The 13,270-nt window shown below is 64.3% G+C and overlaps 1 protein-coding gene across 1 annotated transcript; it reads left to right on the top strand.

Moving 5' to 3' along the window:
• The first annotated feature begins 2,902 nt into the window (after positions 1-2,902).
• Positions 2,903-8,337, top strand: CCR10 (C-C motif chemokine receptor 10). Its single transcript, XM_043536837.1, has 3 exons — positions 2,903-3,049; positions 3,539-3,656; positions 7,079-8,337. The coding sequence occupies exons 2-3, from the start codon at positions 3,630-3,632 to the stop codon at positions 8,159-8,161; spliced, it is 1,110 nt and encodes a 369-aa protein (XP_043392772.1). The 5' UTR covers positions 2,903-3,049; positions 3,539-3,629; the 3' UTR covers positions 8,162-8,337.
• Positions 8,338-13,270: the final 4,933 nt, after the last annotated feature.

The following is a 13,270-nucleotide window of genomic DNA, read 5'->3' as shown; positions in this document are numbered from 1 at the left end:
GCAGGCTTGGCTCCCCACACACCCACCCTCCCAGCCCAGCTGGCGGGCCACAGCCCTGTGCCGCAGGCCCTCTGCAGGGGTGGTCAGTCCGCAGCTGCGGACGAGGGTGGGCACTCCATGCCAGCAGCTGCCGACTCCAGCAGTCTGGGTATTTCCAGTGACACCACAAGCAAGAGTCTGGCGCTGCGTAGTCGTGAGCCCCGGTCCCCGCAGGGTACGCCGGGGAGAGCAGGAGGGGGAGTGAGGGCAGGATAACGGTGACCACAACGTTTGCAAAGCAGGCGCTGTGACAGATGTTGCACCGGCGTGTAATCAACAAGCAGATTAAGCCTTGGGGGTTAGGGGTCGCCTGTCTCTCTCCACGGGTGCAAAAAAGACACGGGATTTAGCCTGTCTGCTCCCAAACGGCCATTGTCATCTGTCCTCCCTGGGTGCGCTCAGTGGGGGGGCTGGAGCAAGCGGGCTTCGTGGCCTACATAAGAACCCCCCCATGGCTCAGGAGCCCACCCCAGCCTCCTCTGGCCCTGCGGCTTAGCACGCCCACCCTGGCTTTCCCTCGGCCCCAGGCAGCCCCCCACAGTCCCTGGCTATTGATGGTGAGAGGGATGTCTGTGGGGCCAGGGCTCAGAACCTGCAGGAGCCAGGGTCAGAGATGGCAGCCCCGACTGGCCGCCCCCATGCAGGGGGCTCCCCCACGTCCACGGAGCTGGCGTATTACTGGATTTAGGGGGAGCCCCAGGGAGCCAAGCCCGGCTGAAGGGAGCTCATCCCTGCACCCCGGGGCAGGCGGGGGCCAGGAGCCAGACGGAGCCAGGCCTGGGAGGATGTCTGGGTCCTGCTCGGTGGTGGGCGACGTGGCTGTTTCCTGTTAGCAGGGCCTGGTCGGAGGGCGAAAGAGAGAACAGAGAATCCCAGGTGCAGCGGGCCCGGGGGCAGGGACACAGTTAGTTACTCAGAAGCGAAGCAGCTCTTGGCTTGTGGGCTGGGTTGTGCAGGGGCTGGAGCCACCTGGCCAGGCCCCTGCCTGAGCGGCAGGAGGGCACCCCCAAACCAGCAGCCCCACCCTGGCGCTGAGGCAGCTTTCGCCTCCCCCAGGGGCACAAGAGGGAAGCAACAAGGTGGCTGCGAAGCCCGTTTCCCTCTGGCCCATCTATGCAGCTGAAAGCCAGCCCCCTTGCCCCTGTCCACCCCCCACGCCCTACCAAGGCTGGGAGCAGAGCTGTGTCTCCGGGAGTGGGGACCTGGACAGGGGTAAGGGGACCGAGGCCACAGCTGGGGGCGAGCGTGGAGCCCCGGGCAGGGGCCAGCAGCCAGGACCCTAGGAGCAGCTCCCAGGGCGTGGGGCTGGGAGTGGGGTGGGCCCCGGGACCGGAGTCCTGGGAGTGGGGGTGGGGCCGGCAGCCAGGACCCAAGCCCCAGGTGAGATGAGGGATTGGGGAGCAGAGTGTGGGTGGAGGGCCAGGAGCAGGGCATAGGCGCGGGAAACACCCCCAGGTTTTATGCATGGAGCCAGCAGCTGGGGAGCGGGGTGCAGGGCCAGCAGCCCTGCATAAAACCTGGGGGTTCTGCAGCACCCCCCGCACCCTTACTTTCCGCGCCTATGGCCATGGGGGGCCGTGAATGACAGTCACTGTGCGCTGGTCCAAGCAGAAGCTGGGCTGACCCCTCCATGGCACCCCACCCCTCACAACTCCTACGGGCCACTTTGCATTCTCCCCTGGTGAGGAGGGGCCGCTGCCCCTGCCAAGCGCCCCCCCCCCCCCGCTTACTGCCCCTTGCTGCCAGCTTGCCAGGGTGTGGCAGCTGCCCCTTTCTTGGCACTAGTGTAGTGGGGGAGTCAAAGCCCAGAGCAGCAGCACATTGAAACGGTGAGAGGGATGGTAAGAGCCACAGCCCAGCTCGAAAGCCAAGCAGGAGGTTCGGGCTGTTGTGTCCTTTGCTCCTTGCACAACAAAGCTCAGAGGAAGGAACCCTACAGGCCTGGTGGGGCCCAAAGACCACGTGTACTGGCTAGATACAAAATGCCAGGCCTGGCTCCATGCACACACGGCTGCGCTGAAGGGGGTCAAGCGGCTTCTGAAACCCAGGACACGGTGACCACCAGTAGAAGGCTCACAAATTTTAAAGGGACCCCCCCACCCCGCCCGTTCCTGGGCAGCCCAGGCTGGCCGGTGGACCGGTGCTGGCAGCTGGGGTGTGGGGGTCTGAAAGGCAAAGCAGGGATAAGCCATTGCAAAGATGACTCGAGCCTCGGAGAAAGGGGGGATTGTGAGATTATAACTGCAAAAGGCAGAAAGCCTATTAACGACGGGAATCGATTTGCTGCCGACATGGAGAGAAAAGCGGTTCCCCTCCCCCTCGCCCTCCCCCTCCCGTGCCATGCCCTAATCTGCATGGTAATAAAAAGCTTAAGAATTTTTGTGGGGGTCAAGTCATATATCCCCCCAGTGTATTGGAGCGGGACCGTCTGGGGTGACACCTCTGCTGGGCCAGAAGGGCTCAGCCTCCAGGGAGCCCCCCGTGGGGTTGTGATGACAGCAGCTGCCCCTTGGTCCAAGAACAAACTGTTTCCTGTGTGAAGCTGAGTCCTGAGAGAGGGACTGTCCTGGTTCCTTAGGGAGGGTGAGTCCCTGTCACAGGGCCGGGAGCAGCAGGCCAGAGCCCCGCTGGTGGGACTTGGCCTCGTTCCATTTATTCAGCTACACTGGTCCACAGCAGCCAAGGGTCTGGCACGATTCCTGTTATCTGCGGCACAGAAGCCCTGTCATGGCCCCGGACCTCATTGTGGCTGGGTGCTGTACATTACTAGGTGCATTACGGTAGCGCCCAGGAGCCCTGGGACCCATTGCGCTGGGTGCTGTAGGTTATTAAGTGCATTACGGTAGCACCCAGGAGCCCTGTCCTGGAGCAGGGGCCTATTGTGCTGGGTGCTGCATAAGCCCAAAACATCTCGCTGGTCCCGGCCCCCGAGAGCTCCCAGGCTGTGCAGCCCCGGCTCCATCACGCCGTTGTGGGGGCTTCTCGGGGGACTCCAGACAAGTTCATCCCAGTAAGTGGCCCCCGATTTGTGAGCGGCTCGTTTCCAGGCCTGTCTCCCAGGGGTCAGGCCCAGGACCCCGCGCCCGGACCATGGGCTAGCAGGGCAGCTGGCACCGACGGCAGCTGGAGAAGCAAAGGCCCGGCAGGCACCGCATGCCCAGGGCTCTGGGGCTGAGCAGGGTGCGCCGACCCAGGCTCACTCCCTTGGCCCCAGCCCACACATGCTCATGGGGTTTCCGTTCAGTTTGCTGGCAGCTCTCGCGCTCTGCAGCCTACATCCCCATGGTCGGGGCACCCACCCTGCCACATACCACAGGGCCCATTTCCACGAAGCGTGGCGCGCGGAACTGTGCTCTGTTCGATCTGGCACCAGCGCTCAGGGTGTTGGCTGGGTGCCTCTTGTCACCGACGCAGGGCCTCGCCCCGCCCTGGGGTCACCTCCGGTGTTCAGGTCCCGCGGGGGCAGGTCTTGGATTCTGAGATCAGCTCTCGGTATCAGGTAGGCACGTGGTCAAACCACAGGCCGCGTCGCATTCGGGGGTGGCCGCGGCAGAGCCTCGAAGAAGCAGGACGCTTGCTGCAGCTTCACAATGACAGAGATGCCTCCCCCAAACCAGGTGAGGGGCTGCGGGGGCTTTCCGGGGCAGGGGAGGGGACATCACTTGCTTGTTTGAATGTAAAACCATTTTCTCTGATTGGTTTTTCCGATCGTGGGTTTGAGTATGAGCACCTGGTCCCACATGGGCCCACCTGGGATCCTCCAGCCCATGCAGGCTGGGATGGGTTCCAAGCCCGGAGCCTGGGGGCTGGGAGCAGAAAGGGACATCGGGGCCCCGATCCTGCAGTGAGCTCCATGCTGACCCCTGCACCCACACAGAACTCCAAAGCTGGCTCTGCAGGATAGCTGCTCTCTGCCCAGCCCACCAGGCACAGACACTGTGGGTCCCATGTGCCTGGCAAAGGCAGGGCAAAGCTCCACTCTGGGGTCTCAGGGGCCGGGCGGTTGGGAAAGGCCAGCGTGGGGCCGCTGGGAAATCACACTGTCCCTGGGCAGTTCTTGGGCTCCGTCCGGCCCCAAGACACCATGAGCAGCCGCCCGTAGTGCAGGGCCCCAGGGCTGCTGTGAGGCAGGAGAAGGGAAGCCAGGCCCAGTTGCTGGGGTTTGCAGCCCCTTAGGGTTCAGCGCGCAGCCCAGTCAGAAGGAAACTGCGGGCCAGGGCCAAATTGCTGGTGTAACCACGGCAGTTTCCCTGAGTCAGCGGCACTCAGTTTGCCGATTTACCCGAGCTGGGCTCTGGCTCCGCGCGGGTCTGAGCCGCAAGGGACAGAATCTGCTCTCTGATGGGATGGGAGCCAGAGCGGGGTCTCCAGGCAGGGCTGGCCCCAGGTGTCCAGGGGCATCCCAGAGGACATCTGATCACCCTGGGGGCCAGAGAAGCTCAACGGGTTTTACACGTTTCTTCCCCCAAACATCTTGATTAGCAATTCAGGCAGCCACAAAGGGGAAAAGACCTGCCGGCCCCTGGGAAATCCCCCTGCGAAGGACAGCAGGTTCCCCATGTCTGAGTGCCGGTGTGTGTCCATCGGTGCGTCCAGGCTCAGCGCAGCATCACTGTGTGGGGTCCCAGTGCCTGTCTGTGGGGCCTGACACGACTCATGAGACAGACGCACCCTCACCTCACCCCATGGGCACCTGATCTACAGAGACGCAGGCCCAGCATGGGTCAGTGATCGCAACTCCAGGCCTGAATGTCGAGCTCTGGGCAGCTCCAGTTCGGGGTGCCGAGCTCCAGTTCGGGGTGCCGAGCTCCAGGCAGCTCTGGTTCTGGGTGCCGAGCTCCGGTTCGGGGTGCCGAGCTCCAGGCAGCTCCGGTTCTGGGTGCCGAGCTCCAGGCAGCTCCGGTTCTGGGTGCCGAGCTCCAGGCAGCTCCGGTTCTGGGTGCCGAGCTCCAGGCAGCTCCGGTTCTGGGTGCCGAGCTCCAGGCAGCTCCGGTTCGGGGTGCTGAGCTCCAGGCAGCTCCGGTTCTGGGTGCCGAGCTCCAGTTCGGGGTGCTGAGCTCCAGGCAGCTCCGGTTCTGGGTGCCGAGCTCTGGTTCGGGGTGCCGAGCTCCAGGCAGCTCCGGTTCTGGGTGCCGAGCTCTGGTTCGGGGTGCCGAGCTCCAGGCAGCTCCGGTTCTGGGTGCCGAGTTCCAGTTTGGGGTGCTGAGCTCTGGTTCTGGGTGCCGAGCTCCGGTTCTGGGTGCTGAGCTCCAGGCAGCTCCGGTTCTGGGTGCCGAGCTCCGGTTCGGGGTGCTGAGCTCCAGGCAGCTCCGGTTCTGGGTGCTGAGCTCCGGTTCGGGGTGCTGAGCTCCAGGCAGCTCCGGTTCTGGGTGCCGAGCTCCGGTTCGGGGTGCTGAGCTCCAGGCAGCTCCGGTTCTGGGTGCCGAGCTCTGGTTCGGGGTGCCGAGCTCCAGGCAGCTCCGGTTCTGGGTGCCGAGTTCCAGTTTGGGGTGCTGAGCTCTGGTTCTGGGTGCCGAGCTCCGGTTCTGGGTGCTGAGCTCCAGGCAGCTCCGGTTCTGGGTGCCGAGCTCCGGTTCGGGGTGCTGAGCTCCGGTTCGGGGTGCTGAGCTCCAGGCAGCTCCGGTTCTGGGTGCTGAGCTCCGGTTCGGGGTGCCGAGCTCCAGGCAGCTCCAGTTCAGGGTGCCGAGCATCTGTCCCCTCCGTGACGCTCCCGTTTCGCACTCTGGTCACTGACACTTTCGTTGTTCGTCAGTGAAACGCCGAGCTGTTCAGGGCCTCGAGCTGCAGCCCAGGGCTGGGGGTGCTGTCCAGGTGCCCACGCTGCCAGGCTTCCAGGAGTTAAAGGAAACCACAGACGGGGCTGCGGCTCCCCCTTCCTGCAGGGCATCATGCCAGCCTGGCCCTCTCCCTACCTGGCAGCCCCCGGCACACGAGTCCCCGGCCCAGGGAGTGACACAGCAGCTCTCACAACTGGCAGCCCGGAAATTGCCCCCGCTGATCAGGGCTGGGTGTGAGACAGAAACGCAGTCACTGAATCCAGTGGCTCTTGGTGTGGCAGGGCCCGTCCCGAGGCACCAGCCATCTCCCCTGGGCTCAGCCTAGCTCCTAGCAGAACAGGTGCCCACATCACCCAAACCCACCAACCCAGCGGGCACCAGCCAGCCCCCTCGCTGGCAGCCCCAGCAGGGGACCCGGGCTGAGGGGCCAGAGAGATGCAGCTTCTCTCTGGGGTCTGTGCAAGGCGGGGCAATAGGGGGGGCAGCACCAGACTGGCACAGGACCCTTCCGGCTGCCCAGCCTGGCAGCGTGTCCCCGGGGGTGAGGGTCCCGGGCTGGGCTGCAGGGCTGGTTGAGCGGGGCTTGTGCAATGGACATTGATCCCCTTGCTCTGCAGTGCTGTGGGTTGCTGTGCGGTGCTGCGACCTGGTGTGTGGCGTTGTGCTGGAGTGTGTGGTGCTGTACGGTGTTGTTTTGCTGTGGGGTGTTGTGGTGCAGAGCAGTGTTGCAGTGGAATGCTGTATTGTGTTGCTGGGTAGCTGTGCTGTCTGGTGCTGTGTTGTGTTGCTCTATGGTGTGATGCTGTGTTGTGTTGCTCTGTCGCTGTGTGGTGTTCCTGTGTTGCTGTGCGGTGCTGTGCAGTGTTGGTGTACTGTGCTGTATTGCAGTGCTGTGTTGTGTTAATACGTTGCATTGCAATGCTGTGTTGTGTAGCTGCTGTGTTGTGTTGCTGTGTGGTGTAACCACGGTGCTATGTTGTGTTCTGCGGTGCTGTGTTGTGTTGCTGTGTGCTGTGGCTGTGCGATGCCACGTTGTGTCGTTGTGCGGTGGTGTGTTGTGTTGCCGCGTGCTGTAGCTGTGCAGTGCTGTGCTGTGTCGTTGTGTAGGGCTGTGTAGCGGTGCTGTGGTTGTGTTGCCGTGTGCTGTGGCTGTGCGATGCCACGTTGTGTCGTTGTGCGATGCCAAGTTGTGTCGTTGTGCGGTGCTGCGTTGCTCAGCGAAGCTTCTTGCTAATGACCCTGACGAAGTTTCGCCCTCACAGACCTTCAGCCCCTGGGCGGCCGAGCCCCCGGTCACCACCGACTTCTACTACGGGGACGAGGATGGGCTGTTCCCGGACGGGGGCAGCCCCCTGCCCGAGCTGTGCGAGAAGGGGCCCGTGCAGGACTTTGCCCGCACCTACCAGCCGGCCGCCTACCTGCTGCTGTCGCTGCTGGGCGTGGCGGGGAACGGGCTGGTGCTGCTCACCCACGCCCGCTACCGCCAGGCCCGCTCCGTGACCGACGTCTGCCTGCTGCACCTGGCCGTGGCCGACCTGCTGCTGCTGCTGACCTCGCTGCCCTTTGCCGTGGCGGGCGCGCTGCAGGGCTGGCTGCTGGGCACCAGCGCCTGCCAGACCCTGCAGGGCTTCTACGCCCTCAACTTCTACAGCGGCTTCCTCTTCCTGACCTGCATCAGCGTGGACCGCTACATGACCATCGTCCGGGCGCAAGTTGCCTGCCGCCTGCGCCCCCGGGCCCGCTGCCACGGCTGGCTCGCCGCCGGGCTGGCCTGGCTGCTCTCCACCCTGCTGGCCCTGCCCCAGTTCGTGTACGGCCAGGCCAAGCGGCACCAGGGCCGCGAGCTCTGCAGGGTGCTCTTCCCTGCCAGCATTTCCAAGGCAGCCCGGGGAGCCACCAACCTGGCCCAGGTCATCCTGGGCTTCGTGCTGCCCTTCCTGGTCATGGCCTCCTGCTACACGGCCGTGGCCCGCACCCTGCTGGCTGCCCGCAGCTTCCAGCGGCACAAGGCCCTACGCGTCATCCTGGCCCTGGTGCTTGTCTTTGTGGCCCTCCAGCTGCCCTACAGCCTGGTGGTGCTGCTGGACACGGCCGACATGCTGGGCAGCCGGGAGATGAGCTGTGCCCAGAGCCGCCGCAAGGACCTGGCTCTGGTGGTGACCAACGGCCTGGCCTTCGCCCGCTGCTGCCTCAACCCCGTGCTCTACGCCTTCGTGGGCGTGCGCTTCCGGAAGGAGCTATGGCTCCTGGCCAGCGATGCTGGCTGTGTGGGCCGGGCACGGGATGGGCAGCGCCCCAGCTCCAGGCGCCGGGCATCACTCTCCACCTGCCTGGAGATGGTGTAGGGGGCGGTGCTGAGCGGGCTGGCCCAGGGCTCAGCCCTCTGCCCTGCCAGCCGGGAGGCCAGGGCTCCCCTCCCCGGCTGGCAGGGGGCAACTGGGGCAGGCTCATGGGAGGAGGCAGGGTCATGTTGTTACAGCACCCTCCTCTGGCCACTCCAGGGGCACTGTTCACTGGCTGGTGCGGGGGGGGCGGGGGCAGTCTGTATAATGCCGAGCGCATGGGGGGAGGGGGCTGTCTAACACCCAGCACACTGGGGGGGGGGTGTGTCATGCCCAGCACACGGGGGGGAGGAGGGGGTGTCTGTGTAACATCCAGCACAGTGCGGGGAGGCTCCATGTAACACCCAGCACTCTGGGGGGTGGGGGTCTCTGTGTAATGCCCAGCATACTGGGGCTGTCTGTGTGATGCTCAGCACGTTGGATGTGTGGGGGGGTGTCTGTGTAACACTCAGCACTCTGTGGGGTATCCGTGTAATTCCCAGCACAGTGGAAGGTCTGTATAATGCTCAGCACATGGGCGGGGTGGGGAGGGTGTAATGTCCAGCATATGGGGGTGGGTTGTATAACGCCCAGCACGGGGTGGGGGAGGAATTGTGTAATGCCCAGCAAACTGGGGGGGGGGTCTGTGTAATGCCAAGCACACTGGGGGGGGGTCTGTGTAATGCCCAGCACATGGGGGTGGGTTGTATAACGCCCAGCACGGGGTGGGGGAGGAATTGTGTAATGCCCAGCACACTGGGGGTGGGGGGTCTGTGTAATGCCCAGCACACTGGGGGGGATCTGTGTAATGCCCAGCACATGGGGGTGGGTTGTATAATGCCCAGCACGGGTGGGGGGGAGGAATTGTGTAATGCCAGCACATTGGAGGGTCTGTGTAATGCCCAGCACTATCTGGGGAAGTGGAAAAATAATCAGGCTTCCTTGTCTTCTTCCCCTGCAAATCAATAAAATGCCCTGGGCACCTGTGTGCGCTTGTTATTTGTATGCATTTGATTCTTCATTAACTCCCCTGCTCCAGCCGCTCAGCTGCAGTGATGACTGGCCCTTTAAAGGGAGCTGGCTCTCAGCCTTCCTGTGACCTAGCTGGCTCCCATGTGCCCTGCCCTGGCCTCTGGGACAGAGAAGGGAAGGCCCCGGGCCTGAGAGACACTAGGGGCTTCAGCAGGGGCCTGGAGTGTGCAGGAGACTTGACTCCAGCCAGGTGGGCCTGGGAGCAGCTGCTGGGGAAGGAGCAGGGAGCGACACACTGGGGCCAGGCCAGGCAGCCTGGGAAGCCCAGCTGGGCGGAAGGGTGTGGGGTGCCAAGTGTCCGAGTGACTGGCAGAGCAGCTCCTCAGGCTGGAGGTGCTGGGTGCAGCCTGCAGCTGGCCAGAAGACTGTCTTTCCAGCAGGCCAGACAGCCAAGTCACTGAGGGGAAACTGAGGCAGGGATGCTGCAGGGCCATGCCATGACAGGGTGCTCGGAGGCGGTGACCCAGTTACATGCAGTCTCATGATCAGAGCCAAGAACCAAGAGTCCAGGAGCTATAGACGGCAAGGCTTTGGGGCCTCTAGGGTCAGGACCGGCACCTGGCCAGATGCTCTGAACCTTCCCCCCCCTCCCCCACCCCGGTGTGTTAATGGCCTATGGCTGTGTCAGCAACAATGAAGGATGGGGCCACATGTTCCCAGAGCTTCCCAGCCCCCTGCTACCAAATGCCGCTTTGCCAGGCAACCTGTGGGCCGGGGCTGGTGGTAACTGCAGCTGGCCTCGCTGGCTGGCTGGGCAACAGGGGGGTGGCTGGGTGGCGGGGGGGGAGGGGCAACCAGCTGGCTGGCTGGGTGAGGGGGCTGCTTAGCGGCTCTCAGAGGGGTTTGCAGTGGTCCCATCGTTCCCTTCCAGGCCCTGGCTCACCTACCGGGAGCCTCCCTTGTCTCTGCCCCAGGTCCTGGGGGGCAGGATGTGGAGTCGGGGCATCTGTGCTGTGTCAGTTTGCCCCCGTTGATCACGATGACCCTTCGTGGCCCCGGGGGGCGGCAGACACTTAACGAGCTTGTCAGGTGCTCCCCTGCCCCGGGGCCGGCGGGGCCAATGCTCGGTCGAAAGCGAGGGTCGTTCTGGCAGGAAAGCAGCAGGCCGGGAGTCAGGAGGAGCCTGGGGGTGCAATGGGCTAGAAATGGGACATGGCCAGGCCCACGTGGGGTGAATGTCTCTGACCCTCTGGCCAGGGATGCCCTGCAGGGGGCAGCAGAACCAAACTCTTCAGCCTGGTCGCTTGCCGCGCCCTGTGGTTGGTGGCCCAGACAGGTGAGTCAGCCCCGTGCCGGAGCATCCTGCAGGGTTGTGGGGCTCAGGGGCGTCCAGCCCCTCCAGGCCGGTGCCCAGCTTGCTCCCCTTTGTCTCCTCTGGCCCCATCCCGCAGGGCTGAGCAGTAGGCATTAGGGGGCCAGGGGGAGGGTGTTATCTTCTGCCCTTGATCCCTGGCTCTTGGCTGGCAGACATGGCTACCCACACCGGGGGTGGGGAGAGGAGCAGCCCTGGCTGGTGGCCCGCACAGGGCACCCATGTATGGGAGTCACAGCTCAGCTGTAGTCCCCTCCCCCTCCCTGCACGTCCGGCTGGCAGAGCGTCTAATCTCAGTGCAAGGCCCACCCCGACCCCAGGTCCTGGGGAGAAGGGCCCAGCCTCCCTGTAGTCCTGTGCTCGGAGTCAGCCAGGTTGGGAGCCCAGGGTCTCTCCCTGGATGGCAGCATGGGAGGGGGACTCCCCCACCTGAGGTGACAAGTTTCACAACCTCCCGCCCCTTTGGGACCCCACTAGCCTGGCTGTTTGGTTACTCTGCAAATGCCTTGCAATAATGGTGAAACGGGGCTAGCAGAGCCCCACACCCCCTTTCGGTGGCGTGCTGAGCAGATGGTCAGACGTCTCACCATGCTCCTGTGAGATGCGCCACGGGCACCATCCCTGCTGCACCCTCTCCCTGGCACCGGGGCTGGGCACTGGGCCTGCCAACGGGAGTGGCACCACACCGACAGCGCCATCCCTGGAGCAGCAGGAGTGAGCTCACGGCCCAGTCCTGTGCTGGGGATTGGCTCCTGGGGCGGGTTTCTGCCATTCTCCAAATCTGTGAGGATTCCCGGTTTCACCAGGGTGGGGGCAGCATCTCTCCTGCCCAGCGGGGCGGCTGCCACGGGCACAGGGGGACCCGAGTCCCACGCAGACACTTGACACAGCACGGCGCTGTTCTGTTGGCTTGTGGGCAGCCCCACGGCGTGGGCACCACCTGGGATGTTGGCGAACACCCACTCAGGGCTGGGAGGGATGGGGCGGGACTGCCAGAGCCTGACTTCCACAGCCTCATGGGAGGATAAACCGGCCGTGGTCTCCGCTCCCAGAGCGTTCGGGACAGATGGACCCAGCAGGGTCTCGCCCCCCCACCCCCCTCCACAAAGTCACCATGGCCTCAACCAACCCCCTCCTTGGTGACGCTGGTGGCGGGGTCCCAGCCCTGCAGCCTGGGCTCTCTGGTGGAGGGGAAATTTCCAGCAGGATCTTGGCCATGGGGATCTCCCCAGGGAAACACCCACTGCCATCACTGTCACCATGGAAACCCCCCTCCCAGAGGGAGGCTGAGAGGGACTTTTCGCTAGTTTCACTTCCTGGATCCCGCAGTGGCAGACAGCACTTCCCAGCTGCTGCTCCTGGATGCCGGCCTGGGCAGCCCGAGGGAGCCCTGTTTGCTCAGCCGCCCCGGTTGGCGCACACGGGCAGCATGACGCTGTGCCCTGCTTGCCTGTGGGGCACTTGGAAGGGCCACAGCTTCCCAAGGGGGCATTTCCCCCCTGCATGGCATGATGCCGACCGAGTGGGGCTGGAGCAGAACCGTGCCACCTGGAGCTGACACAATTCCGGAGCCAGGCAGCCGCGCAGGGACCAGCTCGGGGCTGTGGGGCCGACAAGCCGATCCCTGCACCGCGATTGCTTTTCCTTCTGACTTTGAGCTGGTGCATGGGGCAACCGCCAGCCGCCCCCCGGCCCTGTCCAGGGGGGATGGTGCTGGATAAAGAGAGACAACAACTGCCGGCCCCGTCACCGTCTCCCTGCCCGGCAAAAACCGCCCTTCAGGAAGCCGTGCGGCTGGGCCTTGCACAGAGGGGGCAGCACCAGAGGCTGCGGGGCCCTGGCAGCTGCCAGCTGGAGGGCAAGGGGTAAACCCGAGGGGTCCGTCCGGCTGCCAGAGGGACAGAGGCACTGAGCACCGGCAGGAACTGGGCTCTGGCCCCTGGCACGAGGCTCCTGCTGCGGCTCGACCACCGCTGAACATCAGCGAGCAGCTCCAGCATCACCTGCCCTTTTACCACGCCCGGGGGCGGGGAGCTGGAGCCCAGTCCCTGAAAGCATCTTCCCCCCCCCCCCCAGACACACACGTGCACACACACACACACGTTTTCCCCCTCACACGGCTGCCAGGATTACTGTAGCTCCCCTGAGCCCAGACCCTTCACCTAGTTCTTGGCAGGAAACCAATTACAGCTGAGTCAGCAGATCCGGCTGATTATTCACAGAGCAGCCAGGGCCTTGGTTCTCCTAGCCCGGGCCCTTCCCTGGGCTGACGTCTCTGCGTTGTTTCCTAGCCACGGGGGGGCACCTGGCTAGCAGCAAGAGGAGTGGGGAGCTGGCACTGGGAACAGGCAGCTCGGGGGGCATTGCCCAAGGGGGTCAGGCAGCCAGAGCAGGGGGCTTCAAGCAGAACAGCCTCTGTCGGTGTTGTAGGGCCCGGCCAGCACGTGCTTCACTGCACAGACCAGCAAGGAGGCTCCATTGCCCCAGGACGGGCTCCAAACACTCAGGGGGGCAGGAGGGGGGCAGGAGACAGATCCTCTTGTGGGCACCTTCCCCATGGCTCAGCGTGGGCTGACGTGGAAATAAACCTGTCTCCTTCACTCGAGTTAAAGGAGCAGCGAGGACACGGCCACTGGCCTCTAGCTCAGGGTAGCCGCTTTAACTCACGCTGCCGACCCAAGTTAAAGCCAGGTTCCACTGTGTCTTCGCTGCTTTAATCCCTTTTGTGTGCAGTGTGGACGTGGCGGCCAGAAGGGGGGCACGGCACTAGCAAGGTAGCAGGTGGGTTA

The sequence above is a fragment of the Chelonia mydas genome, chromosome 27, assembly GCF_015237465.2.
Source record: "Chelonia mydas isolate rCheMyd1 chromosome 27, rCheMyd1.pri.v2, whole genome shotgun sequence".
NCBI classification, from domain to species: domain Eukaryota; kingdom Metazoa; phylum Chordata; order Testudines; family Cheloniidae; genus Chelonia; species Chelonia mydas.
The sequence above is the reverse complement of the archived record's forward strand: the minus strand, read 5'-3'. Positions and strand labels throughout refer to the sequence as shown.

What these genes read in the sequence shown, in the direction of transcription:
- CCR10 (XM_043536837.1), top strand. Translation starts at nt 3,630, where the DNA reads ATGACAGAGATGCCTCCCCCAAACCAG. An exon ending in AGATGCCTCCCCCAAACCAG is followed by an intron (nt 3,657 to 7,078) that starts GTGAGGGGCTGC and finishes TCGCCCTCACAG; the next exon opens with ACCTTCAGCCCCTGGGCGGC.